Below are 25,000 nucleotides of genomic sequence, written 5' to 3'. Positions count from 1 at the left end.
CCCCCAGCCCGCTCATCTCCCCGTCCGAGCGGCCCAGGCTAGGTCCCCCGCGGCCCTCGTCCCTCCCCATCCTGCCCACCACGCCGCTCTACAGCAGCCTCTACGACCTGCGCGGCTCCGTGACGCCCCCGTCCCCCGCCAACCCGCTGGGCGACCCGTACTTCTCCCCATCGCCCCCGCTCTTCGCCCCGTCCGGGGCCCCGCCTCCGCCCAACGCCTCGCTGGTGGTCTCGCGCTCGCTCTCCCCGACCCACTTCCTGTCGGGCACGTCGTCGCCGCCCCTGCACTCCATCGCGCCGCCCACCTGCCTCAGCTACCCGCACCTGCCGCCCCCCTCGCCCTCCAAGCCCTTCGCCTCCAAGCCGCTGCCCTACTGGACCAAGTACGACGTGGCCGACTGGCTGGCCTACCTGAACCTGGCCGAGCACCGCGAGCGCTTCCTGGACAACGAGATCGACGGCTCGCACCTGCCCTCACTCACCAAGGACGACTACCTGGACCTGGGCGTCACGCGCGTCGGGCACCGCATGAACATCGAGCGGGCGCTCCGACGCGTCCTGGACAGGTGAGACAGGTGAGAGAGAGAGAGAGACTGCTAGAGAGAGAGAGAGAGAGACTGCTAGAGAGATAGAGAGAGAGCTAGAGGGTGAGAGATGGAAAGGAGTGCTGGTGTAGGTAGGCAATAGTGCGTAAGGTGTAAGGTGTTTCTGGTGAGAGAGAGAGAGAGAGAGAGAGACAGCTGGAGAGAGCGACATCTAGAGGGAGAGAGACAGCTAGTGGGAGAGAATTGGAAGAGAGAATTGGAAAGGAGTGCTGTTGTAGGTAGGCAGAAGTGGGTAAGGTGTAAGGTGTTTCTGGTGAGACAGAGAGAGAGAGAGAGAGAGAGAGACGGCATGAACATCGAGCGGGCGCTCCGACACGTCCTGTACAGGTGAGACAGCTAGAGAGAGAGAGAGAGAGAGAGACAGCTAGAGAGAGAGAGAGAGAGACAGCTAGAGAGAGAGAGAGAGAGAGAGAGAGAGAGAGAGATAGTTAGAGAGACAGCTAGAGAGAGAGAGAGACAGCTAGAGAGAGAGAGAGAGAGAGAGAGAGAGAGCAAGAGAGAGAGAGAGAGAGAGAGAGCTAGAGAGAGAGAGAGAGAAAGAGACAGCTAGAGAGATGGAAAGGAGTGCTGTAAGTAGGTAGGCGTAAGGTGCGTAAGGTGTAAGGCAGGGATGGGGAACCTATGTCTCGAGGGCCGTTTGTGGCCCTTGAGGGCGTTTTATCGGGCCCCCAATATAACTTTAATGTTATTCAGCATGAGGCAGCAAGGAGGAACTCGCACACCACTGATGCCGATGCATAAAGGATTTTAATGCATAAGAAAAAATAAAGAAGGTGCCAAACTCAATGATGATAGTCTGAAGGACCGAAAACGTTTTGTACTTCACTGGGTAGCACCTTCTTTATTTTCCTTATGCATTAAAATCCTTTATGCATCGGCATCAGTGGTGTGCGAGTTCCTCCTTGCTGCCTCCTTAATTACTTTGTGGAACGTACGCACCCTCCCGGCTACAAACCTAAAGGCGCGACACCCCTTTGGAGTAAATAATGTTATTCAGCTTCACATGAAATGACATATTTTGTAAAGGAATCGTAGAAAATGCATTTGCAATACAATTAAGTTATATTCTGGGAACCTAGAGAAGGTGGTGTTTGTTTAAAATGTGGCCTTCAATATAGGCCTAAAGTGAAGGGGAAAATCCTGGTTTGTGTTTTACGGCCCTCGGAGGACTTTTGCGGCCCTTGGATGAATTTGAAGTGGCCCTTCGAATGAAAAAGGTTCCTCACCCCTGGTGTAAGGTGTTTCTAGAGGGGGAGGGAGAGAAAGAGAGAGAGAGAGAGAGAGAGAGAGAGAGAGAGAGAGAGAGAGAGAGAGAGAGAGAGAGAGAGAGAGAGAGAGAGAGAGAGAGAGAGAGAGAGAGACTGTTTGGACATCGAACGAACACTCTGAACGGTGAGACAAGTGAGAGAGAGAGAGACAGCTAGAGTAACAGATAGAGGGCCCTCTGCAGGTGAGTCAGGTGAGACAGGGGAGAGAGAGACAGACAGGTAGGGGGAGTAGAGGGGGATTATGTTGGTAGATGTGTCTCTCACAGTAAGGTGTTCCTTCCTGGTGAAAGAGATGGGGGGGGGGGGGAGCTGAAAAAGAGAGAACGAAAGGGTGCATCCGAAACCTGTGGTAGGCACTGCCTCCATACCAGTAGCTACCACTCAGAGCCCTGACCAGTAGCTTCTATATAGAAAGCCAGACACTAGTCAGCACAGATCAGATACTACAGCACCGTCATTTACATAACCTTTGAACCAGATCGGTTGCTGGGGGGGGTGCGCTCCTGATGGCGCTAATAACCAATGGCCGTACAGTTGTCGAACTCCCGCAGACTTCTGGGATAGTGAAGTAACTATTGTTTGCCTGCTGCAAATATATGACTGGATCTAGAAAGTCATCTGGGTGCCGTACGCCTCTTGGTTGAAAACTTACTAGGGTATTCGGATGTACTGCATAGGCGCTTCCTTATGTTTTGTCTTCTACATACATAGGAAGGCAATAGGGCCTCTTGGATGTACCCAAAGATTCGAAAAGTGGAGCGAGTGATGTTACTGCAGGTGTGGCCATCAGGCACAATAGAAAGGGAGTGGAAGTGTGACAGTGAGTGAGTATGAAAGACCTCCTATGGCGGAGAGACAGAGAGAGAGGGAAAGATTGATGATGTGCACATACAGTAGGTGTGCCTGTCAAGGTGTTTGTATGCGAGAGAGAGAGAGAGAGAGAGAGAGAGAGAGAGAGAGAGAGAGAGAGAGAGACAGACAGACAGACAGACAGACAGACAGACAGACAGACAGACAGACAGACAGACAGACAGACAGACAGACAGACAGACAGACAGACAGACAGGTGGCGGTAAGCAAGTTTGCGTGTGCCAAGGTGTGTCTCTGCCTCCAGACTACTCAACCCCCTAGGAATATTCATGACTGATGTGAGTACCACAGTTTTGGAAGAGGAAAGAAAAAGAAAGTGTGAAAGACACAGGGACTGTGAGGAAAGAGAAAAAAAGAGAGAGATCATCCACAGACAGCTACAGACAGTGATTGTACAGTATATAACCATAATGAAGCATATGAAATACTTTGTACATACAAATACAAACTTTTTCTGCATTTCCTTCTTTTCCTTTCGAAGGCTCTCCAGTAGTCCCTTCCCTGTCTCTGTTCTTTCTCCCCGTGATGGATCGACCGAGAGAAGGAGGGATGATGGAATGAGAAGCTGAGGAAGAGTTGGGGGAAAAAATGGACAATGAATTGTGTGTGTGTGTGTGTGTGTGTGTGTGTGTGTGTGTGTGTGTGTGTGTGTGTGTGTGTGTGTGTGTGTGTGTGTGTGTGTGTGTGTGTGTGTGTGTGTGTGTGTGTGTGTGTGCGTGTGCGTGTGCATGTGTGTGTGTGCGCGCAGGGGCGAGAGCCTGTGTGTATGCGAACGTGTGTGTATGCGAGTATGTGTGTATGCGAGTGCGTGGGTATGCGAGCGTGTGTGTGTGCATCATTTGCAAGTGTGTGAAAGAGAGAGAGAATGAGACATGACATGAAGAAAGACAGGAAAGGAAAGCAGGGGGGAAAGAAGAGAAGAGAAGAGACTCAACCACTGCTGCTATCAAAGGTGCATTCTCAAACTGGTACAGCGGGTGTGGACATCACAACTATGGACTGGACAGATAAAAGGGCTGAAGATAAATAAATACATGAATAAATAACGAAATAAATAACGTGAATATGCCCAGGGTATACACACTCCAATACACCCAAACGTGTGCAAAAACACACACTGACAAGCACGTGCCTGACAGACTGCACCACAACCACCCACTCACTCACACACTCACACACACACAGGCACACATGAACACACACACACACACACACACACACACACACACACACACACACACACACACACACACACACACACACACACACACACACACACACACACACACACACACACACACACACACACACACACACATGCAGGTATATGCACACTTATCACGAGCCAACACGCACATACTTATTATACAAGCACACTCACTATGACAAAAATCACACTGAAAAAAATCCTGAATGAAATGAATGGGGAAAGAAAGAAAGAAAAAAAAACCTGACTCATCTTGACCAAAATAGCAGACCCGTTGGAAGATTAAAAAAAAAGAGCCAAAAATAACTGAAACAATCAAATGACCGTAAGCTTTCTTTTTAGCCTTTTAAGTTGTGAATTGAATTGGAGTAAGCAGCTCGGAATACTGTAATTGCGAATCAGTAATGGCAACCAGGGTACTGTACGAGCCTCTCTGCTTGTCTCTGTCCTGGCACTACTGGGGTGCATTTCTTGAAAACATAGTTGCTAACTACATTAGCTACTTTGTTTTTTGCAATGCAATTTTCCATTGGCAACTACCCAAGTTGCTAACTGGCTAACAACTACGCTTTCCAGAAACACACCCCTGGTCAGTGACTTTGAGTTTAACCTCTGGGTTTCGTTTTTTTTGTTGTAATTATTATTATTTTAAAAGAGCCATCTTTCCTGCAATCCTCAGCCCAATTCCAATCATTGCAAAGAACAGAACAAACTCCACTGGCTGAGTCTTTTGTCCGAGAGGTTGTGATTGGTTGGTGTCTTGTACAGCATTGATAGAGCCTTGTCACCCACAGGAAGTAGTTTGGCTTTCCATAACTGTATGCCGGCCTCCCTAGATGGCCTATGCACACAGTATCTAAGTATCAGACATGTGCAAAGACCATCTACATTGGCAACAAGAAGCATACAAAACCAAAAAACATTCTGTGGTGGTTTCAGAGGCTCGACTGTTGATTTTTTTAAAACAATGTGTATGTTGAACAGGTGAACAAATGACCTAGAGTAACCTAGAGATTTTTATTATTATTATTTATTATTTGAAATTTTGTAATCGGTGGCACTTAAAAGCATGAACCTTGTTAGTATGTAGGCTGGCTTGTTTCCCACTCTGCTGCGCCCCACCAAGCTTTGAGAGCCGCGGGCCGGGCCAAAAGTTTGCGTCACCTGGACTGGACTGGGGGAGACATAGGGCCCGGGCACTTTTGGCTTAAAGGGGCCCCATCATAGTTAGTGGCGCAGAACTGACTCACCGGTGGGCCCCGCACCCACCACACGAGGGTGCAGGGCCCAACGGGAAACGCCCGCTATGCCAGATGGCCAGTCCAGCCCTGTGCGTCACCGTACCCCCCGCCCCCATCCAGAGGAAAGGAACTTTACCCTGGCAGCCTGGCAGCTGGGTGGCGGGCACAGCAGTCTGGCAAATACGTCCAGCTCTATCTATTCCTTGTCCCACCCCCCACCCCCCCACAACCCCCAACCTGTTTGTAATGGTGTGAATGTGATTGATGGAGATGTTTTTCATGTGTAGGAGTCAGCATGATCGGTAATTTGTACTTTACCTCACCACTTAAGGGGGGGGAGGGGGAGGGGGGGTTGGTGTCCACAGAGAGTCCTCTGGGTTTTGTTGTATTTCGCTACAGCTTCTTAATCCTCTTACAATGACATATATACAAACAAATATATAAATATATATATATATATAAATATATATAAACATGCAGACTGGTCACTGTATTTCAAATCTGTAGCAAAAATAAGTGCCCAGACCAACAGTAGATCGATCACATGCATACACACACACACACACACACACACACACACACACACACACACACACACACACACACACACACACACACACACACACACACACACACACACACACACACACACACACACACACACACGGACATGCAAGCAAACACACACACACACACCAACACCATGGCAACAGTTGTCAAACACACTGACACCAAATGTACAGTACAGAACAATGGAAACATTCTGTGTAAACTTACCACACACTCACTCACAATCAGTCTTTGGTATATAAATATATATAGTAGAAGACATCAAGGGACGCTAAATGTCTGTTCAAATCATCATTGACATGGACATTTGAAAATATCTCCAATCTGTATGATGATGATGACACCAGAGATGTAACATTGTACAAAAAAAATATACTATAAGAACATTTTTACAAGAGACTCGAGGAACTGAACTGAACTGACTGCAAGACCAACAGGGGATGGGTTGGGGTTGGGTTGGGGGGATCCAGGGGGTCGGGGTGAGTCCCAGTAGAAAGAACAAGAGAGATGGAGAGAGGGGGAGGGGAGGGGGGAGAGGGGAGGAGGAAAGAGTTGAAAACTGCCTAAAAATCTCTCTCTTTCCTATCCAGTCCCCCCCCCCCTTTACCCCCGGGGACACTCCTCCACACGGCACTTTTTTCTTACAGAAGCAACGGAGGAAGAGGATGATGGTTGCAAAACGGGGGATGCGAACTCACATCTGTTTTAATACGACAATTGTTACTCTAAACAGTTTTTAAACTTTGAAAAAAAAGGGTATGGAATACTGACATTGATATAGAAGAGTATTGCTATTATTGCTGTCATCAACATCACTGGCCTTGCTGTTGTCACTTCCATTACCTATTTTTTTTTTTTTTGTTCCACCTATCTTCTGTTTTCCAAATTTCACTGTATTGTACATAGTACAACGTGGATGGCAGGGATGACAAGTGACAAGTGTTTTTTTTTTTTTTTGGGAAGACAGCTAAGGGATGATCATGTCTTACTGCCCTACGTCAGCAACCCCGTATTCACATCTCTACGCTCTGTCCACAAGCGAGCGTACTGAAAACTACCTTTAAACCGCTTTTGTTGGCAGCACAGGAAGTCAAGGAGGTGTTTCGTTTTGCTTTCCTCCTCTATCGCCTCACAGGCCTATTAAGGCCAAATGACTAAATTAATTTCAAACAATCATGGGTGTGATTTATTAATGCAGTGACTATCATTAGCAGGCATGTGTGGACAGAAGTGAAAAGATCATGAGAAGGGTTGCTGCACACTGTTTTTGTTTAGTGTCTTTACATCACCATCTCCCATCCTTTTGGTGCTCTGCCATTATCTCTCTCATTCTCTCTCTCCACTCTCTACAGTGTTTTCTTCATCCCTTCATCATTTCTCCCATCTCCACCTCCGCTGATATCAATAGAAAGGGCTCCTCCATGTCCATCCTGCGTCCAGCTAAACCCTTCCTGCTCAAATGGTCCATTGGCCAGCTTCCTCATGAGTCTCAGCTGAGCGTACCCATCTCTGCTTGAATAAAAACAAAAGAATCATCCCATTTTTGGAGTTACCCTTGCATTTCAACTTTGGTTGTACTGTAGCTCTTATTTTGAAGTGGAAAAAGGTAGGTCTGCACACTGCCGATCAGCTCCAAAAATAAACTTTATTATTTAAAAAGCAACGTTTCGATCACTCTGGATCTTCATCAGGCATGATGCCTGATGAAGATCCAGCGCTGATGAAGATCCAGCGTGATCGAAACGTTGCTTTTTAAATAATAGTTGGCAGTGTGCAGACCTACCTTTTTCAACTGTCTGACTTTTTTAGCTGGCACCTGCAACAAGTGTTTTTGGATGTGCGCACCCTACCCAAAACTTATTTTGAAGTGGGGCATATAAATGATGTACTTTGGCACGGATTTCAGTCTCTAGCCATTTTACTCATCCGTGGAATTACTTTGCCCAACAATTCCAGTAAATGGTCTTATTTTTTCCATCCTTCATGCTTTAACCAGTACGAGAATTAGTATTTTCCATTTCTTCATTTTTGCTTCTCTGTCATCTCCGCATTATGAGCTTGTTTTTGTTCCATGTGATGTCAGCAAGAGCAGTGAAACACATGATCATCCTAATTCTACTTTAAACAAAAAAAAAGACTTCAAAAGTTCTAAACAATCTCTGTCTTCCAGTTACTGTTTAAAAATGGACAAGAAGAAGAAGAGTATAGAGTTGATTTATTTATGACGTACGGTATGCTTTCTACACCACCTGCACTGCTCGTTCTCTGTGGCACATGCCCCTTAACTCCCCCTCCAAGTCTCCCTCTTTCTTTGGCTTAGTGCTTAGTGTGTGTGTGCATTCCAATATGCGACCTTGCATCCTCCACTTGTGCTTGTGGCCTCGTACCATGAAGTAATACATCGTGATGACATCACTGACAATGTCTCGCAAAAGCTCAATTGTCAAGTCATTTTCTCATTTTCAAACTAGTTGGCGAATTAAGAATAGTCCCCAAAACGTTGTGGCTAGGCTGACAGCGGGGAAACTTAATTGTTTTCTCCACGGACGCCAGGCATCAGCAAAAACGTGAGGCCACAAGCACAAGTGGAGGACACAAGGTCACATATTGGAATGCACTGTTACTCAGTTGTTGCCTCCTCACCCTCCACCTTCCACCCCTCCCTCCCCTGAGTCCCTGTCCAACTACACAACCACTCACTGCCACCTACTGTGAGGGAGACTTGATCGCCTTGGAGGCTTGCGTTGCGGGGCCTTTACCGGGACCCCCAGACCTGCTCCATCCCACTGTGAATATTTTTGCTATACCCACCCCCATTTTCAGGAATATGAGGGAGAGAGAGAGAGAGAGAGAGAGAGAGAGAGAGAGAGAGAGAGAGAGAGAGAGAGAGAGAGAGAGAGAGAGAGAGAGAGAGAGAGAGAGAGAGAGAGAGAGAGAGAGAGAGAGAGAATTTGACAGGGCCACCTAGTGGTAGTTAAAACTATGGCGGCCAAGGTGGTTGTGCCCTAGTAGTGCACGGTGTTTAGGAGGGAGAAGAGGGGAAACAAGGAGGAGAATAGAGAAAGAAGAAGAAAAAGAAACAAATGAGCAGTCTGGTCAGGTGCAGAAAGCATCCTTTTGGTTTCCTTTAAAGAAATAATAATAAAAAATTAACTATGAAGAGAAGAGAGATTATTTCCAGACTATATATGTATATGTGATCGACATATACACACATTCATATACGCATATATAAGAATTAAAAATGTTTTAAGATATGAATAAATTATTAGTTATAATAAAGATGCAGGAATAATGCTGTGGCGTGTTAAGTGTGATACTTCCAGATCAATCAGTTTGCTTTGCTCAAGGGCTTTTCCTGGTGACATTAAAATTATAGCCTATAAATCAACTTAATGAATATCAAGACTTTATGAAATGTGACATGTATAAACTGATCTGGTTTCAGATATGATTCCAAATACTATAAACAGAGAACCATATTCTGCAGATATAACATTTTTGATGCAATGTATTTGTGCCGTCATTTGTGAAATGATCCCCAGGAGTAACCTGGAGTAACAGGTAAGTTCATCAGGCAATGAACATCTGAAATGCCAGCATTGCACTAGAATACATGTTAACACTAAAGGGCATACTGCATTTTTTGATACAATTTAAATGAGTCATATTTAGCCTTGGACACACAGAGCATTTGTGCAAAAAGGGTACACAGGGACAACTGTTAATCTAGGCCACAGGTGTCCAACTCAAATTGATTGAGGTCCAAATCAAAATCTGGAACGAAGTTGCGAGCTTAACTCAACTTAAAACCATTTTTTTGAAGTGTATGCATGCACTTCCTCAGTTAAATTCACACACCCTCTCCAATCATAGACCTATATGCTAGTGTGTTCCCTGCACATATTGCGCGCATGAGCAAAGTTCCTTCCTTACCAAACAGTCTCTGGCATGAGTTAGCTTTGTTTCAATGGCCTATGCCTACTCATTCCTGAGACACAATTCCATGGTTAAGTCTCGTTACACTAGATCAGGGATGGGCAACGTTTATGATGAGAAGGGCCACATTTTTTATTTCGCCGCCGTCGGAGGGCCACATGACCACGGATCTGACTGCAATTCGCAGAGTTGGAGGTGCTGTGGGTTGCTTACTGACTGCCCACATTGTTTGGAAGGAATAGAATACTCTATACTCAATACTCTATTGGCCAACAGTATAAATACAACAGATTGATTCAGTAGTGATTTTTAAAAAAATGCGGCAATTCTTTTTTTTAAATTAGGCCTACTGTTTTATCTACGGGCTGCATAGACTGAGGAGGCAGGCCGCATGTGGCCCCCAGGCCTCCAGTTGCCCATCCCTGCACTAGATTCTACATTGAAATGGTGCATGCGGTCCAACTTTAATACACATTTGAAATAAGCTCACAGGTCAGTCAACTTGAGGGCTAGATTTGGCCCCTGGGCCCCGAGTTTGACATCCCAGACAAAGGCTTCCAGAACCAAATAGGAAAGCAAGATGACTAAATGGTTTGTTCGGCAGAACTTGTCCTTAAAAGTTGTATTGTGCCAGGTTCTAGTTTGGTTCTTGGAACTTCAGTTTTAAGATGAACAAGTGTGAGGTTTTGGCACATCATGGCAATCTGAAGATTCATTTTAGTATGTGGATACTGAACTCAATTACTTAGGTGCACCTTCATGTCTTTGACGAGATGGAAATATGACACAAGCCCAATCGGGAAACTCCAATTCCCATGGTCATTGTGACACTCCACTGCACACGTGTTCACTTCACACTACAATATTGCATTTATGCCTCACCCGTGCAAGGGGTCAGCCCCAATGGAGCAGTGCGGCAGGACGCTCTCTCATTCATTGAGGAGGATGGGGGAGAGCACTGGTTAATTACTCCCCCCACCAACCTGGCGGGTCGGGAATCGAACCTGTAGCCTAACGCCCTAACCGCTTAGGCCTATCCATGCAATTACCTCAGTCAGCCTCGAAATATGTACTACTTTAACTTAATCAGGCAGACTACCCACAGACCTAGTATTCCAAATGTAAAGGTGGAAATGCATTTAACAAAGGGGAAAAAAACATGCAAGTAAATTGTACCGTTTGAGTCAGTTTATTTAAAAAATTCACAGCATAAAAACCTAACACTTTCCAGCATCTCCAAGCGTTGAAGTGTCGTTCTGATGAGCCCTTACCTGCGGAGGACAAGAACAGATCTGTCAGCAACACATTTGGGGAAGAACACCTTTGACCGATTACTTGGCAACCATTCTCAGGCCCCGCCATGTCAGGAGCGGAGCAGCACGTTATTCCCCACATACACTCAGAGCCCAGTGCAAAGACATCATTGAAAGTTGTACAGCATTGGAACATCCATAAATGAATGAAACTCACCTCAAACTGCATCTCCATGCTGGCATCGTCTGTTGAGGGGGAAAAGGAAATCAAGAGAAGGACCATTAGCAACACAATAGTTGACGGGGAAAGGCAGTTACAGAACGAACGCCCAAATGGTCTCATCAGACTCTGCCATGTCAGGAGCAGAGTAGCACGTTCTTCGCCACATTAATTCAGAGCCCAGTGCAATGCATCATTAGAGACCGATAATGCAACCCATTAAGGCCATGTATGGAATGTAATTAGTGAATTGAACGGATGCTTTCAATACTAACATTTCAAAGTGACGTTACATTAGCCTGCTCGATTTAGCTTCCTTAGCTTTAGAAGACCCACGTGGTTTAAGTGCAGCAAGCTTGGTAAACACAACACAAAGTCCTGAGCATGAAACATGGTGCAAATAAAGTACAGACTAGATAAACACATCTATCTACAAATACGAACTAAAATAACACACGTTCCCGTTCCGATATTTCTTTACCTTGGCTTTCTCGGCAGCTCCTTCTGCCTCATGCTCCAATGGATAAGGCCGCCTGCAAGGAAACTGGCTATATTTATAGTCCTTCTCGAAGGACCCTTAGGCTTCCCCGGTTATTGCCTGTCGTATTTTAGATAGCCTGCCGTACCTTACTCTCATCATATTCATAACAATCCTCTGTATTGGCAGAATAGAAGGGAAGAAGCAGTCAAACTTAAAACAAGGTTGAAATATTGTACAGCTTTCTTTCTTGTTGTGAAACTGTTGGATATAGATTGTTTGTTGCAACCTCGAGTAATTGTGGTAGGTGTACAAAACAATTTTCATTCGTGCTACTAGTTGTTCATTGTTTGCCATATTAATTTGTAGGCAGTGAGTTCACTGTTTTTTTTGTTGTTTTGTTTTTTAATCCTTCACTTGGGTTGCAAGATTGTTATTTGGCTGATAAAAATAAAGAGGTAGGCCTATGGTAAATTGCAGCCTTCCTCAATATGAAACATGTCTTAAATGGGCTATATGTCAATATGAAAGTCTAGCATAGTTTGCACTGCAGAGAGATAGACACGATTGGATTGAGATTATATGTTTTAGGCATGCATAACTTCTCCAGGCTATGAACTGCGAGAAGTCAGCAGGCAGAGCCGTAGCTTTGTCAGCAGGCGGATCAGCCCATCACACCGTGGCCAGAGTAGGTATTGCAACTCCTCTGCTCATGGTGCTGTGCTGCCAAATTTGATCTTTTCATGAATATTTACCCAAGAATAAACGTATAATTACAAAAAATATGACTAAAGTACAGTACGTTTTGCATCTGAAAAGGTATGTTTCTTGAGATTGAAAATGGCTGACATGGAGTAAGATAATCCCAATAATGAATAGGCCTACTTAGAATTTGAAGGTTGGTGTTCATGAAAAAGTTAAGGTTTGTGCAGTGGCAGCATGAATTCTGGAAACAAACTACTGCAAATATTACACAGTGCACCTTTGAAGAAAATAAAATGCTAAAAATGATTCATTTCATCCTGGCATAATAATCCTGGCATTTGTAATGTTCACACTGACATGCTCATGGTCATTTTTTTTGGCTATTTGTCTGCTATAAAACCTTATGCATGAACTAATTAAAAAACCCTGAGCCCATATTTCTCTGTAGTTCAGTAAGTGTGTGTGTGTGTGTGTGTGTGTGCATGTGCGTGTGCGAGTGCGTCTCTCTCTCTCTCTCTCTCTCTCTCTCTCTCTCTCTCTCTCTCTCTCTCTCTCTCTCTCTCTCTCTCGCTCTCTCTCTCTCTCTCTCTCCCTCTCCCTCTCCCTCTCCCTCCCTGTCTCCTTTGTCAACTGCTTGCACTTATTTCACAAACATCTCTTAGGACAATGACCGAGTTCCAAGGCTAAAGGCTGGAACATTTTTCCACAACATACATCCTCACACAGTAGGCTACACTAAGCCTTTTGTTCTCGACTTGTCAACTGTTATCGAAACTTCACCACATAACTCAGTCGGGCCAGTCAGGGTCACAGCTATAGGTGTAGTCTACTACGCGCTCGTGTGTACAATACGCTACAGGCAAGGCCATCTGGGCTGGCAGTCATGATAATATAAGCCAGTGATTCTCAAAGTGTGGTCCGGGGACCACTTGTGGTCCGCGACAGAGTTCAGGTGGTCCGCGAGGGGATTTCTACTTTAGGCTATATACAATATATAACATATATATAACATATATATATATATAACAACATATATATATATATATATAGGCTATATTTTGAAACATAATTACAAAGCTAAACATCACTGAAGTCTTATTTTAACCACAATAAGACAGGCTTGTGAATGTGAATAAAAATTGAGTGATCTGCATCGAAATTAGCAGTGTCCAATTACCACCCCTCAAAAGTCAATTCAGTTGACAGGTGGTCCCTGACCTTTTCTGGGGGGACAAAGTGGTCCTCGGTCTGAAAAGGTTTGAGAAACACTGATATAAGCCCATTGAGATCAGAGAGTGAAGGGTGAGAGAGGGGATGGAGAGGGGGTATAGAGGGATGGGGGTTTGGGGTAGTAGAGAGGGGATCAGTGAGACGGGACCGGGTGGTTGGGGTGGGGTGATAGAGACGGGTTATAGTGGGACGGGAGCGGGGGTTTGGGGTAGTAGAGAGGGGATCAGTGAGACGGGACCGGGTGGTTGGGGTGGGGTGATAGAGACGGGTTATAGTGGGACGGGAGCGGGGGTTTGGGGTGGGGTGATAGAGACGGGTTATAGTGGGACGGGAGCGGGGGTTTGGGGTGGGGTGATAGAGAGGGGTTATGTGGGACGGGACCGGGGGGTGGGGTGGGGTGGGGTGGGGTGATCAGTGGGACGGTACCGGGGGTGGGGTGGTGGTAGAGAGGGGATCAGTGTGATGGTACCGGGGTGTGGGGTGGGGTGATAGAGAAGAGGTCAGTGGGACGGTACCGGTGGGTGGGGTGGGGTGATAGAGAAGAGGTCAGTGGGACGGTACCGGGGGGTGGGGTGGGGTGTGGTGATAGAGAAGAGGTCAGTGGGACGGTACCGGGGGGTGGGGTGGGGTGGGGTGATAGAGAGGGGATCAGTGAGACGGGACCGGGGGGTTGGGTGGGGTGAGGTGTGGTGATAGGGTTGATGTCAGTGGGACGGTACCGGGGGTTTGGGGTGGGGTGGGGTGATAGAGAGGAGGTCAGTGGGACGGTACGGGGGTTTGGGGTGGGGTGAGGTGAGAGAGAGAAGATCAGTGGGACGGTACCGGGGGTTTGGGGTGGGAGGGGAAAGAGAGGAGGTCAGTGGGACGGTACCGGGGGGTGGGGTGGGGTGATAGAGAGGAGGTCAGTGGGACGGTACCGGGGTTTGGGGTGGGGTGGGGTGGTAGAGAGGAGGTCAGTGGGACGGTACCGGGGGTTTGGGGTGGGAGGGGAAAGAGAGGGCAGAAGGGGGAGCTGTTTAGCTCTGTGATAGAGCAACAGAGAAGCCTTAGCTTCCTGCAGCTGTTTTCTCTGAGAAAGGGAGCGAGCGAGAGGGAGGAGAGGAGAGGCGGGAGAGAGACAGAGAGGGAGCAAGAGAGAGAGGGAAAGGGAGAGGGAGAAGGAGAGAGAGAAAGAGAGAGAGAGAGAGAGAGAGAGAGAGAGAGAGAGAGAGAGGGAGAAAGCCACCTCACCAAACACTGAAGACGGGAGAGGGAGAGAGAGAGAAGAGGGGAAAAAGCGAAACCACGGAAAAGTGTATGCAAGAGACAGAAAGAGGGAAGAGCCCGACCACAAGAGAAGGAAAAAAGGGAGAGGGCTCTGAACGCAGAGCAGAGGGTGAAGAGAAGAGACTTTATAACACAGGGAGGACACTCAGAAGGGGAAACAACTTTGGGGTACGTACTTTTGAAAGGTTTTTTTCCCCTTCCCTTGATTTCTGCGCATTTCAGATGAAATTGTTATCATGCTTCATTTGATTTGACCGGCTCATGATGCATTTTCTATTTTTGTCATATGCGTTCATGAGTTGCCATATTTTTCCAGCTAGGACGGGCGTGTATTGCAGGAGTTATGTGTGACAGTCGAAACGGGGACAGTGGGTGGGGGAAGAGAGGGAGCGTATGCCAGAGTGGGTGGGCGGAGTTTGGGGGTGGCATGGGGGGGCGGAGGGGACTTGGCATGGGTTGAGGGGTACTGGGTTTGTAAGGGGGTGCAGCAGAGAAAAGGCAGTGACAACCAGGCGAGTTGGCCAAAGCAACAAGTCTGAACTACTTTCATGCCAGTTGAATGTAACTTTTTACGTTTCAATCTGTCACAACCTCAAAGTTGAAAAAAAAACCTTTTTTCCCCCCCTATCTGAAGCATTGTAATATTTTTCACAATTCTACACTAGAGTTGGTGTTTTGACGATTTGTTGCTGTTGTGTTGGTAAGGAGAGCAAACAGCAATTTCAGCATTCTTGGAGTAAGTCTTAATCACCAGATAGTGACAGTACACTACTGTAGATAGTGACTTTCGTCTTCGCCCACAATTTTGTCACGATATTGTAACATATTGAGCAGGGGTGCATCAATTCCAGTCCTCTACACTAGAGTTGGTGTTTTGACGATTTGTTGCTGTTGCGTTGGTAAGGAGAGCAAAACACAATCTTGCAGCATTCTTGGAGTAATCACCAGATAGTGACAGCACACTAGATTAGTCATTTTCCTCTTCGGCCATATCGTAACATATTAAGCATAGGTGCATACTGCACACCACTGTAGCATATCAATTCCAGGCTGTAACCTAAATGGTAGTCAGTGGAGACGACTGTGGGACAGTTGTGCTCTTAATATATGTCAAGTCGGGGCAAGACCATAGAGACCCAATACAACTGATAAGGAGGAGACTACTACCGAGAGTGCACACACAGACAACACACACAAGACTCTTCCAGAAAATGGGGACGTGAGATAGCATTCCAGCCCAAATCCCCCATGACTCATGCTAGTTTCATGGGAGGGAAAAATGGGGTAAGGGGTGTGTGGAGGGGAGGGGGGTGGCCAAGGGGAAGCAGGAAGTAGGGGGTCGAAGGTCAACCAGAGGAGAATTTATTACATCCGTGACCCCCTCTGGTGCGAAAAGGGGGAAAAGACAATATGGTGTGTGAACTCACTTACAAACTGTAGTGTCAAGAATATGGACTGTACTACACGAGAATTACAACAGACTTGAAACACCAAGAGCCTGTACTGTCCTGGCTGTAGAATGCCTTATCTCCTTCTCTCAGTTTGTTCTACACTGATGGGTCAGCAGTTGCCAATTTGTCTCTTCCCAGATATCGCAACTCTGTGTTTTCTGAATTCCAGCGAGATTAGAAGGGGTCAGGGTATGTGCTACTCACTCATCGGCACACTCCTACACACTATTGGAGCCTTGTGTCATTAACCCCCACATGAAAAGGATGCAACTTACAAAATTATTATTCATATATATTGTTTTGAAAAGTCATATGGCACATACTATTAAAGTGGATAATTTCTTAAATGTCTCATATATAAAGGAGCCACACACCTTTCCATATTTATACCGCGACATATAAACATTGTAGATGGAATGGCTATGTATGCTAACTCTTCTATGGAAAATAAGTAATGGGCCACTTTAATGGTGCCCAGTTTATAACAATTGTATAGCCAATGGCCCACTTTGTTTGTTCATGTATTTCTGTTTCATTCGGGGTAACTCAGCCAAACGCATTGAGCAGTCACGATGGACATGTACACACTACAGTTGTGTATCTTTGTCTCTGTAATGTGTGGCTGTGTGTAAGGAGTACATGTGACACTGTTTTGCTACGCTAAGCATGTGAATCCACCACGCTTGTCAACCTGCGTCTCCACTAAGTGCACGTGAAGCGCTCTCTGTCTTGTCTGAGCATGTGTATTTGTGTATGTTTTAGTGGGAGGAGGCGGGAGGGTGTACCATAGTATGAGAGCATTCATTGTCCCTGGGGCACCGCCTTAAACCCCAGTAGTCTAGGCAGACACAGTAGGAAGATGAGACGCAACGCAGAAGACGAAGGAGAAGAAGGGAGAGGGAGAGAGGGAGGGGAGGGGTATTGCACTGACCTTTCACCTCTTGTTTATTTTGGGATAGCTCGTCTTTCAACGCTGGGAATTCTGGGTGAGGACATTCCAAATGATCCGGCCGCGCGGGGCAAATAATCCCACCAACTGAATACCGACCCATCTGCATATCAGACTGAGCGTTGTGGATTTGATGTGTCAGTCCGGTTGGCCGAGAGCCCCGTTGGCAATTGAGACCCAGAGTAGACCCAGAAGGGGGGCAACACAAACTCAACCGTGAGATGTTAAACTGAACACAGTACGTAACATGTACATGTACGTGACAAGCAGCAGTTAAGCAAGGGGAAAGACAAAACAATGTGTGAAACCCTTCAAACACTGCTTACTGGCAAAGCTCTGCGTCCAAGTCCCTCGGTGACGTCACCATGGGCCTTGTTCTGCTCTTGAAGTTGTTTGTTTCTCAGATAATTACAGACTGCCTACAGTGGCACACCTGGTCATTGGCTTCTGATTCAGTCTACTGTACCGTACCGTACTGTGCTGAACCGTGCTGTGCTGAACCGTGCTGTGCCGTGTCATTGCACTCCCCTCTGTGTTGCGTCAGTAGGGGATCTTTAGAGCATATGGGTTTCGGCAGTGTCTGTCTTCTCTGGAGGTGTTGACTAGACTGACATCCCGTTATTTACAGCTTCATTTCTTCTCATGTAATGGCCTTCCCCATCATGGCATACATTTTTGTTTACATACCATACATCAGGGGTATTCAATTAAATGTTACCAAGGGCCAGTTTTTCAAATTACCTCCAATAAAGGAGCTGAACATACCTGTAGAATCTGTCTAACTGCGAGCGCCACAGTGTCTGAGATTAGGGTGCGAAACAAGCGGATAGCTTTCCAGACAGAGCAGATATTTACTTCTCTGTTTCTTAGAAGCCTGAGGATGGTCTATTTATGACACCGTTTTAGATAAGATTTCACTCTCATGTGAATGCATAGTAGAGATATCCCCAACCTGAAGTGAACCTTGCCATCCAAGGGCCGCATCTGGCCCCAGGGCCTCCATTTGAATAGCCCTGCCATACATCATACTTATTTTTCTATATGTATGTATATTGCTTTTCTCTAAGGTGTCGATACACTAGTTTCATATGTCTCTTAGCTAACAAAAAGGAGTTTCTTATGTTTCCACTTCTTCACTTCTAAATCAATATTGAAGAAGTAACAGCGTTATTTACTCATGTCCATGCTCGTGTATGTTCATGAAGACTCCTGCTTGCTATGCACCTGTGTGTCTCAGTTACGGAAGGAAACTATGAGCTAATGCAACATGGCGTTACCTTACCCTACACTTTTAGTGGTGGGCAGTGTTTCTAAAAACTGAACAAATTCTGGTGATGAATGGTATGATGCTCCATGATTATCGCCTCCTTACTAAACCAATCATAATATTGAAGTGTGGACCGACCCGTGTGTTATATTATATTCAAAAGCAGCTCTTACGTAATGCACTTCGCAGCGCTGCAGGTGAGAGGAGTGGCAGCAGCAGGGTTTGTCCTCCTCGCCTGCCTCGGCCCATCCTGTCAACACTTGACACGGAAACACCCATCCTCGCCTCACCTCGCCTTGTGACTCCCTCGGGGAACCAGGCAGGCAGGCAGACAAAGAGGCCCTGGATCCAGGACTGGGCTGGACTGGGGGGAGAAATAGAGCCTGGGCACTTTTGACTTAAATGGCCCCCACTCATAATTAGCGACGCAGAACTTACTCACCGGTGGGCCCAGCACCCTCATGGTCCCCTGTTTTCAGAAGTGTTAAAAACATATTTTTTTAATGGGGGTCACGAGGGTGCTGGGCCCACCGGTAAATGCCCGCTATGACAGATGGCCAGTCCAGTCCAGTCCTGCCGAGATCTGATCTGCTGCTGCTGTCGCTGCTGCTGGCACAAGTCAGGACTTGTGAGTGACTACCTGAGAGGGAGCAGCCCGGCCGTCAGGCAGGCAGGCAGGCAGAGAGGCAGGCAGGCAGGCAGCTATAGGATGTAAACACCCAAACTCGCTCAGTCTCTCCACAATCTGCAGTCACACGCTCGCTCGCTCCACCTTTTGTTTTCTGGTTTCTTGTTTCTTCTGTTTCTGTTTCTGTTCAAATCATCGCTGTGTCTGTGTCTTTGCGTCGTCGGCCCTCCATGACTCTTCCTGTCTGCTGTTGTGGTTGTTTCCTCCTGCAGTGTCCAGCATGTCCACCCCCCCGCCCCCGCCCCCGTCTGACAATGGCCCCGTGGACGTCAACAGCACCAGCTTCTGGATGGTGAGTACAGGGGCGGATCTAGCCGTTTTGGGGCCCTAGGTGAAATATAAACATGGATGGCAAATGTTTTGTCTCGTATAGATCTTTTGATTACTAAGTGACACATTAAGATCAAGCCTACTTTTTTCGTGTGTCTACCACGACTGGTGTGAGAGTTGGGGCCCCTTGGTTGGGGCCCTGGGCAATTGCCTAGGTTTGCCTAATGGAAAGTCCGCCTCCTGGTGAGTAGTATATGTGTATATTCATTAGTGATTGGGAAGGAAGGGAAGGTGTGGACGACAGGCCCAGCAGGGTGGAGGGGGGGCAGAGGGACTCAGTGAGATTCATGACAGGCGAGGGACATAATGGAACTAAGGAAATAGGGAGCATATCTATGTTAGCCGGGTTCTATGTTCCCCGGTCTTTGTATGGGACCGAGAAACATAGGACCCTTTTTCTAAAAAAAGGGTTCTATGTTCCCCGCATTGTATCTAACCCTTCACAAAACCATCCCTAAACTTAATCAGTAATGAAATGTTTCCGAGTTTTCAAATTGTGCCCTTCCCAAAACCACCCTAAACCTAACCTGTCAGTAATGCAATGTTTCTGAGTTGTAAATTTGTGCCCTGACCAAAACTATCCCTAAACCTAACCTGTCACAGGTGAAACAACAACCTTCGCTTTGCCATGCAGCAGCTGTCTACTTGGAAGCAGCGAGTAACATAGAACCCTTTTTTTGAAAAAAGGGTCCTAAGTTCCCTGGTTGCAGGTAACATAAGACCCGGGGAACATAGGGATGACCCCAGGAAGGAACATGTTAGAACTATTCCCATTCTCGAACAGAAAAGTCAGGACAATGTAATTTGTCTCTATTTCATTGTTAAAGGTGAGGACAATACCAACGGACCCGCATTACTATGGTGTTCCATACATCAATTAGAGGAGTTAAATTGTAAAGAAGTTTTGAAATTTCGCCTTTCATCCTGGCCAATGACCTAGTCCTAGTGAGTATATGTACAGTGTACATTAGTGAATGGGGAGGAAGGGAGGTGGAAGGGGAGGGAGGGAGGGAGGAAGGGGAGGTGGGGCACCCCAGCAGGATGAAGAGGGGCAGAGGTGCAGAGAAATTCATGGCAGTTTGAACTATTCCCATTTTCAACAGGAAACGTGTCAAAACCGCTGTATTTGTTTTTTTGGGTTTTTTTTTTTAACCCGTTAAAACACAGCGTTATAAATTAGTCACTAAAGTCCCTCTGTTATGTCATAATAGAGTAATACTATGGTAATTAACCTTTCCATGAGAATTACAGCAGAGAGACTGGAAAAGAATCTCTGATTACAGCATGCCACTGGTGGTACGGTGTGCATTATGGGGCGACAGCCACTTATTATTGTTTCAATGGGAGACAGCAAGCGAGTTAGAAGAGAGAGACGGGGAAGGTTCGTCAAATGACCCGGGCCGGAATCGAACCCGTGTTGCCGGCATAGCAGTCCAGTGCCCAGCCATTAGAGCCAGGGCTGGGCCGTGTGTTTGTTTTTCTATAGTTAAAGTGGACAATACCAAAGATGCATTCACATAACAATTGCATACACAGTATGTTACTAAGGTGGGTTAAGTGTAAGGACTTGAAATCTCTCTTTTTTTCTACCAACGTGACCTGTATGGATGAATAAGAATCTTCACAGAGACATACTACCGATCTCTGAATTAACACCAGCTACAGTAACCGGCCAAATGCTAGTGAGATTTCTGTTTGGCTGGTAGAAAAGGTAGTGGCTAGTGGGAAGTGGTAGAGGCTGCTAGCCACTTTGACCCATTAGTGAGTGTGTGTTTGGCGAGTAAGATTAACATGTATTAGCCATTTTGGCTGGTGGTGAAAAAAGTTAATTTAGAGCCCTGCATACGACCAATTGTCGTTATGTTTTACTCTTTTATCTTGTACTCGAAAATGAAATGCTTTATCTCACGGGGTCATCCCTGAAGAATTTGAATTTGAGTGGATAAAAAATGTTGTAGTGACGGCCTTGACAGATCAGATTACCTCCAACTTCTGCCACCACAAGGCATGTAAAATTTGGACAACGGGTAGACAAATTGGATGATGAGTGAGCATGTTACAGTTGGCAAGTCTGCTCTTCAAAGCGGGAAGGGACGGGTTGGGAGGAGGGGATGGGGATGCCGTGACCGAGGCAGCAGAGGAGGACAATGCCGTTCTTTCTGAGGCTCTGTGAACCGACCGACATGGGGGCCAGGAGTTTAACACGGTCGTCAGGGCTAGGACTAGGTACCGAAATTCGGTTCTTTAATGGAATTGAATGAAAGGCTAAGGTTCTACTTGGCATCGAAACGTGCCTTGGCTGTCGGTTCCTAGATGTCCATCACGTCAGTTATCATTTCGCATTTATAACCCCAGAACGTTAACGCAGTCAGAACGGCAGTCGCTTCTGGCAAAAAAATCTGGTAACATTAATTGTGATCATTCGGGCTTGCAGAGACTGCTGGTAGGCTACAACCCCCTTTTAAACAGGTCTTCAGATCATCTATGGATACTAACGCTGTTACGAGAGAAACTACCATCAGCCCATCTTTAATTTGTGTAGGTTTACCGAGAAGAGTAGCCTATTTCTAGCGTTTGCAGACGGCAAAGAATTCAAACTTTGTCTTCGACACAGCCACTGCGAGCCAAGAAACAGCAAGAGGTGTGCAAACGAAGCATTCCATCATTCTCACGCAGATGGTTACATCGGCGTATGAGGAAAGTAAAAGTCGGCAACACTGTTCACTCCACCATGAATCATCAAACAGTGTTGGGGACCTTTTCCCTTTAGTGGTGGGTGCGCGCATTCTCTGACTTTTTGGATTACACCGTGAATCATTGCAAAGTTTACATTTCATGTCAATAAAATGTAAACTCATATCAGAAGCATCAGGTGAGCTCAGTCACTTTTGGCCGCGAGAGACTTTCTTTGTGCCACGGAACGCAGTAACGTGGATTATTGAAACTGAAGACTTGATTTCTTCTATGTGGACATTTTTTCCGTTTGGTAGCCTATAATTAGCCTACGGACCATGCAAAGAACTCGAAACAGAGCGCGCCCAGTGCTTCACTGCTTGCGTAACAAGCTATAACCAAGTCGCCTCCGCCCGTTCCCCAAATCCGCCCGCCTACTTATAAGTGATGATAGTTAATTATGTATCCACTGTTTAAGTCAGGAATGGATATCGACATGATACGGAGTTTGTATGCATACAATTTGAAACGGTGATGACATTTAAAACTGAGTGAAACGGCCATAAACAGCATTGTAATGAAGGGTGTCGTAACGGCAGCATGAAAGGAACTTTAATTTCACGACGACATTCTGGCTAAAAACTCGCCCTGGCTGCTTCCCTGTTTCGCTTTAGGACTACAAGTGTGAACGAAATAAGCAAAACAGCATGAAGGAATAACAGTAGGCTAACGGAAATTCCGACGTGACCTGAAATCAAGCGGGCGGAATTGGGAGCCTTTCGCTGGCGAATTGTGCTGAAACTAGATTTTGGACATGCTGGACGTTATCTCCAAATTACGATAGAAAGGGCTACCAATGTTAGCTAATATTGCTCATTACCTCATCTACACAGTTGCCGCTATCCAAAAATATACGATAGCATAATCAAATAGTATTTGAAATAGTGACATTATCACGTTGACAGTGAAGTGATCAGTGAAGTGGGCGGAATTTGGCGACCTTACTTGTTTTAAAAGTGTTTGCAAGAACAGCATACCTGTTAGCTACAAAAAACTGCAAAATTGCCTGATTTTAAGACAAAAGTTGGAAAAGTTTCAACAGGCCAAATCCTGACAGTCAACGGGACGGCAGTGACAGGTCAGACAGTACACCATGCCTTTCCATTTAACAGTCCCTGCGCGAGGAAAATCCCCTCACACAGGGCATGTTTTAAAAGGAGCGTGTGCAGCGTAAAAAATGAAATATGAGTTTCTCCTTGTTGTTTTGCCGCTCAAGTTGTCTGGGGCTGATGCAAAACTTCATGCTGGTTCAGTTTGTAATCAGGTAAATTCGCACGATTGTCTGTGCGATTGCTATGGCCCATAAACATCGACTGTATGACTATGACCTGATGCTCCGATGCAAAGATGCACACCCACGAAATGGATAGGGTTGGATTTAGATTGTAGTTCTCAATTTAAAATAAATTCCCGGGAACTTCAACTGGATAATGAGGTAGGCTCGGTGGTCGTTTGAGATTTTTAAACATTTCGTTCAGTGTTTATAAATTAGGAACCGAAAATGGCACCGTCAGGAACCGGCATTGAAACGTAGGTTCTGGAACCGGAACCGAAACCGAAAAATTCTGATCGGTACTCAGCCCTAGGGCCCCATGCGAACCCCATGCTGTCTCTTCTGCTCTGCTCTGCTCTACTCAGCACAGAACAGAGACTAGTCTTTTGAAGTGAACTCTTACTACGGATGAGTTGGAACCCTCCAGCGAAACACTCCACTGGGCTGCTGACTGTCTGTAACTGCACACACACACACACACACACACACACACACACACACACACACACACACACACACACACACACACACACACACACACACACACACACACACACACACACACACACACACACACGCACAAGCACACACACACACACACACACACACACACACACACACACACACACACACACACACACACACACACACACACATACAAACACACACACACACACACACACACACACACACACACACACACACACACACACACACACACACACACACACACACACACACACACACACACACACACACACACACCCTTTCCCCCCACTTCCCTCATGAAAGGCCATCTGTATTTCCTAACTGGCTCGTGGCTCCCATTGTCCCGGCCACTATAATCATACTGCTCACCCATTGGCTACCGCGGGTGCCTACCATTACTCTGATTGGTGCTTAAGATGCTGTTGGTTGGTGCTGTTGTTGTTTTTTATTATTATTCCCTACCCCCTCCGCATTCTCAGTCGTGTTTGTAAACATGAGGTTTTAATTACGTCTCCAGTGCGTCCGTACAATGTGTTTGTGCTCCACGGTATCTTTCCCAGCTTTCGAGGTTGGCATTTATATATATATATAATTTGCGCGGGTTTTTTGGCGATTTTTAATGGCCAGCTGAGATGCTTGGAAAAGGAAATGCAAATTCTGAGTCATTCTTGCCTGCAGCGGAGTGAGAGAGGCCATTAGAAGTGGCCCTTTGGTGCCGTCTGGTAATTGCAAGTGCATGTGTTTTATAGAGTTCACGTCTTTGCCTGTAATTTGTCTGCTCCTGACCCAGATTGAGACTCACAGTCACAGAGCACAGAGCTTGTGTCGGTGGCTGCCATTGGTCAGCTTCTGTGCTTTGTGGTGCGCCATTGGCCGGGAGTTTGTGTGATATATGTGTGACAGCTCCTCCGATTGGTTGGTTGTGGTCCTGTAGTGTGGGTGAAAATGATGATGGGGGCTCTCACTCTG

At 46.3% G+C, this 25,000-nt stretch overlaps 2 protein-coding genes and 2 non-coding genes across 4 annotated transcripts in view; 2 read left to right on the top strand and 2 right to left on the bottom strand.

The window, feature by feature from the left end:
• Window positions 1–3,361, top strand: part of shank1 (SH3 and multiple ankyrin repeat domains 1) — a 132,661-nt gene extending 129,300 nt beyond the window's left edge. Inside the window, exons 28-29 of the mRNA XM_063189331.1 lie at window positions 1–565; window positions 3,224–3,361. The exon at window positions 1–565 is cut by the window's left edge and continues 380 nt beyond it. Coding sequence (XP_063045401.1) covers window positions 1–565; window positions 3,224–3,311 — 653 coding nt within the window. The 3' untranslated portion in view covers window positions 3,312–3,361. The remainder of the gene's footprint in view (window positions 566–3,223) is intronic.
• Window positions 3,362–11,040: 7,679 nt separating this feature from the next.
• Window positions 11,041–11,131, bottom strand: LOC134443746 (small nucleolar RNA SNORD88). Its single transcript, XR_010033728.1, has one exon. It is a non-coding gene; the product is annotated as a small nucleolar RNA SNORD88 (small nucleolar RNA).
• A 156-nt stretch (window positions 11,132–11,287) lies between these two features.
• Window positions 11,288–11,377, bottom strand: LOC134443737 (small nucleolar RNA SNORD88). The gene has a single exon (XR_010033727.1). It is a non-coding gene; the product is annotated as a small nucleolar RNA SNORD88 (small nucleolar RNA).
• Window positions 11,378–14,679: 3,302 nt separating this feature from the next.
• si:ch211-51c14.1 (protein kinase C and casein kinase substrate in neurons protein 2) overlaps window positions 14,680–25,000 on the top strand; it is a 30,383-nt gene continuing 20,062 nt past the window's right edge. The window contains exons 1-2 of the mRNA XM_063189443.1: window positions 14,680–15,019; window positions 19,419–19,498. Of these exons, the coding sequence (XP_063045513.1) occupies window positions 19,427–19,498 (72 nt within the window). The 5' untranslated portion in view covers window positions 14,680–15,019; window positions 19,419–19,426. The remainder of the gene's footprint in view (window positions 15,020–19,418; window positions 19,499–25,000) is intronic.

This window comes from Engraulis encrasicolus, chromosome 2, assembly GCF_034702125.1.
Source record: "Engraulis encrasicolus isolate BLACKSEA-1 chromosome 2, IST_EnEncr_1.0, whole genome shotgun sequence".
NCBI lineage: Eukaryota > Metazoa > Chordata > Actinopteri > Clupeiformes > Engraulidae > Engraulis > Engraulis encrasicolus.
This window is presented reverse-complemented; position numbering and strand designations above follow the sequence as displayed.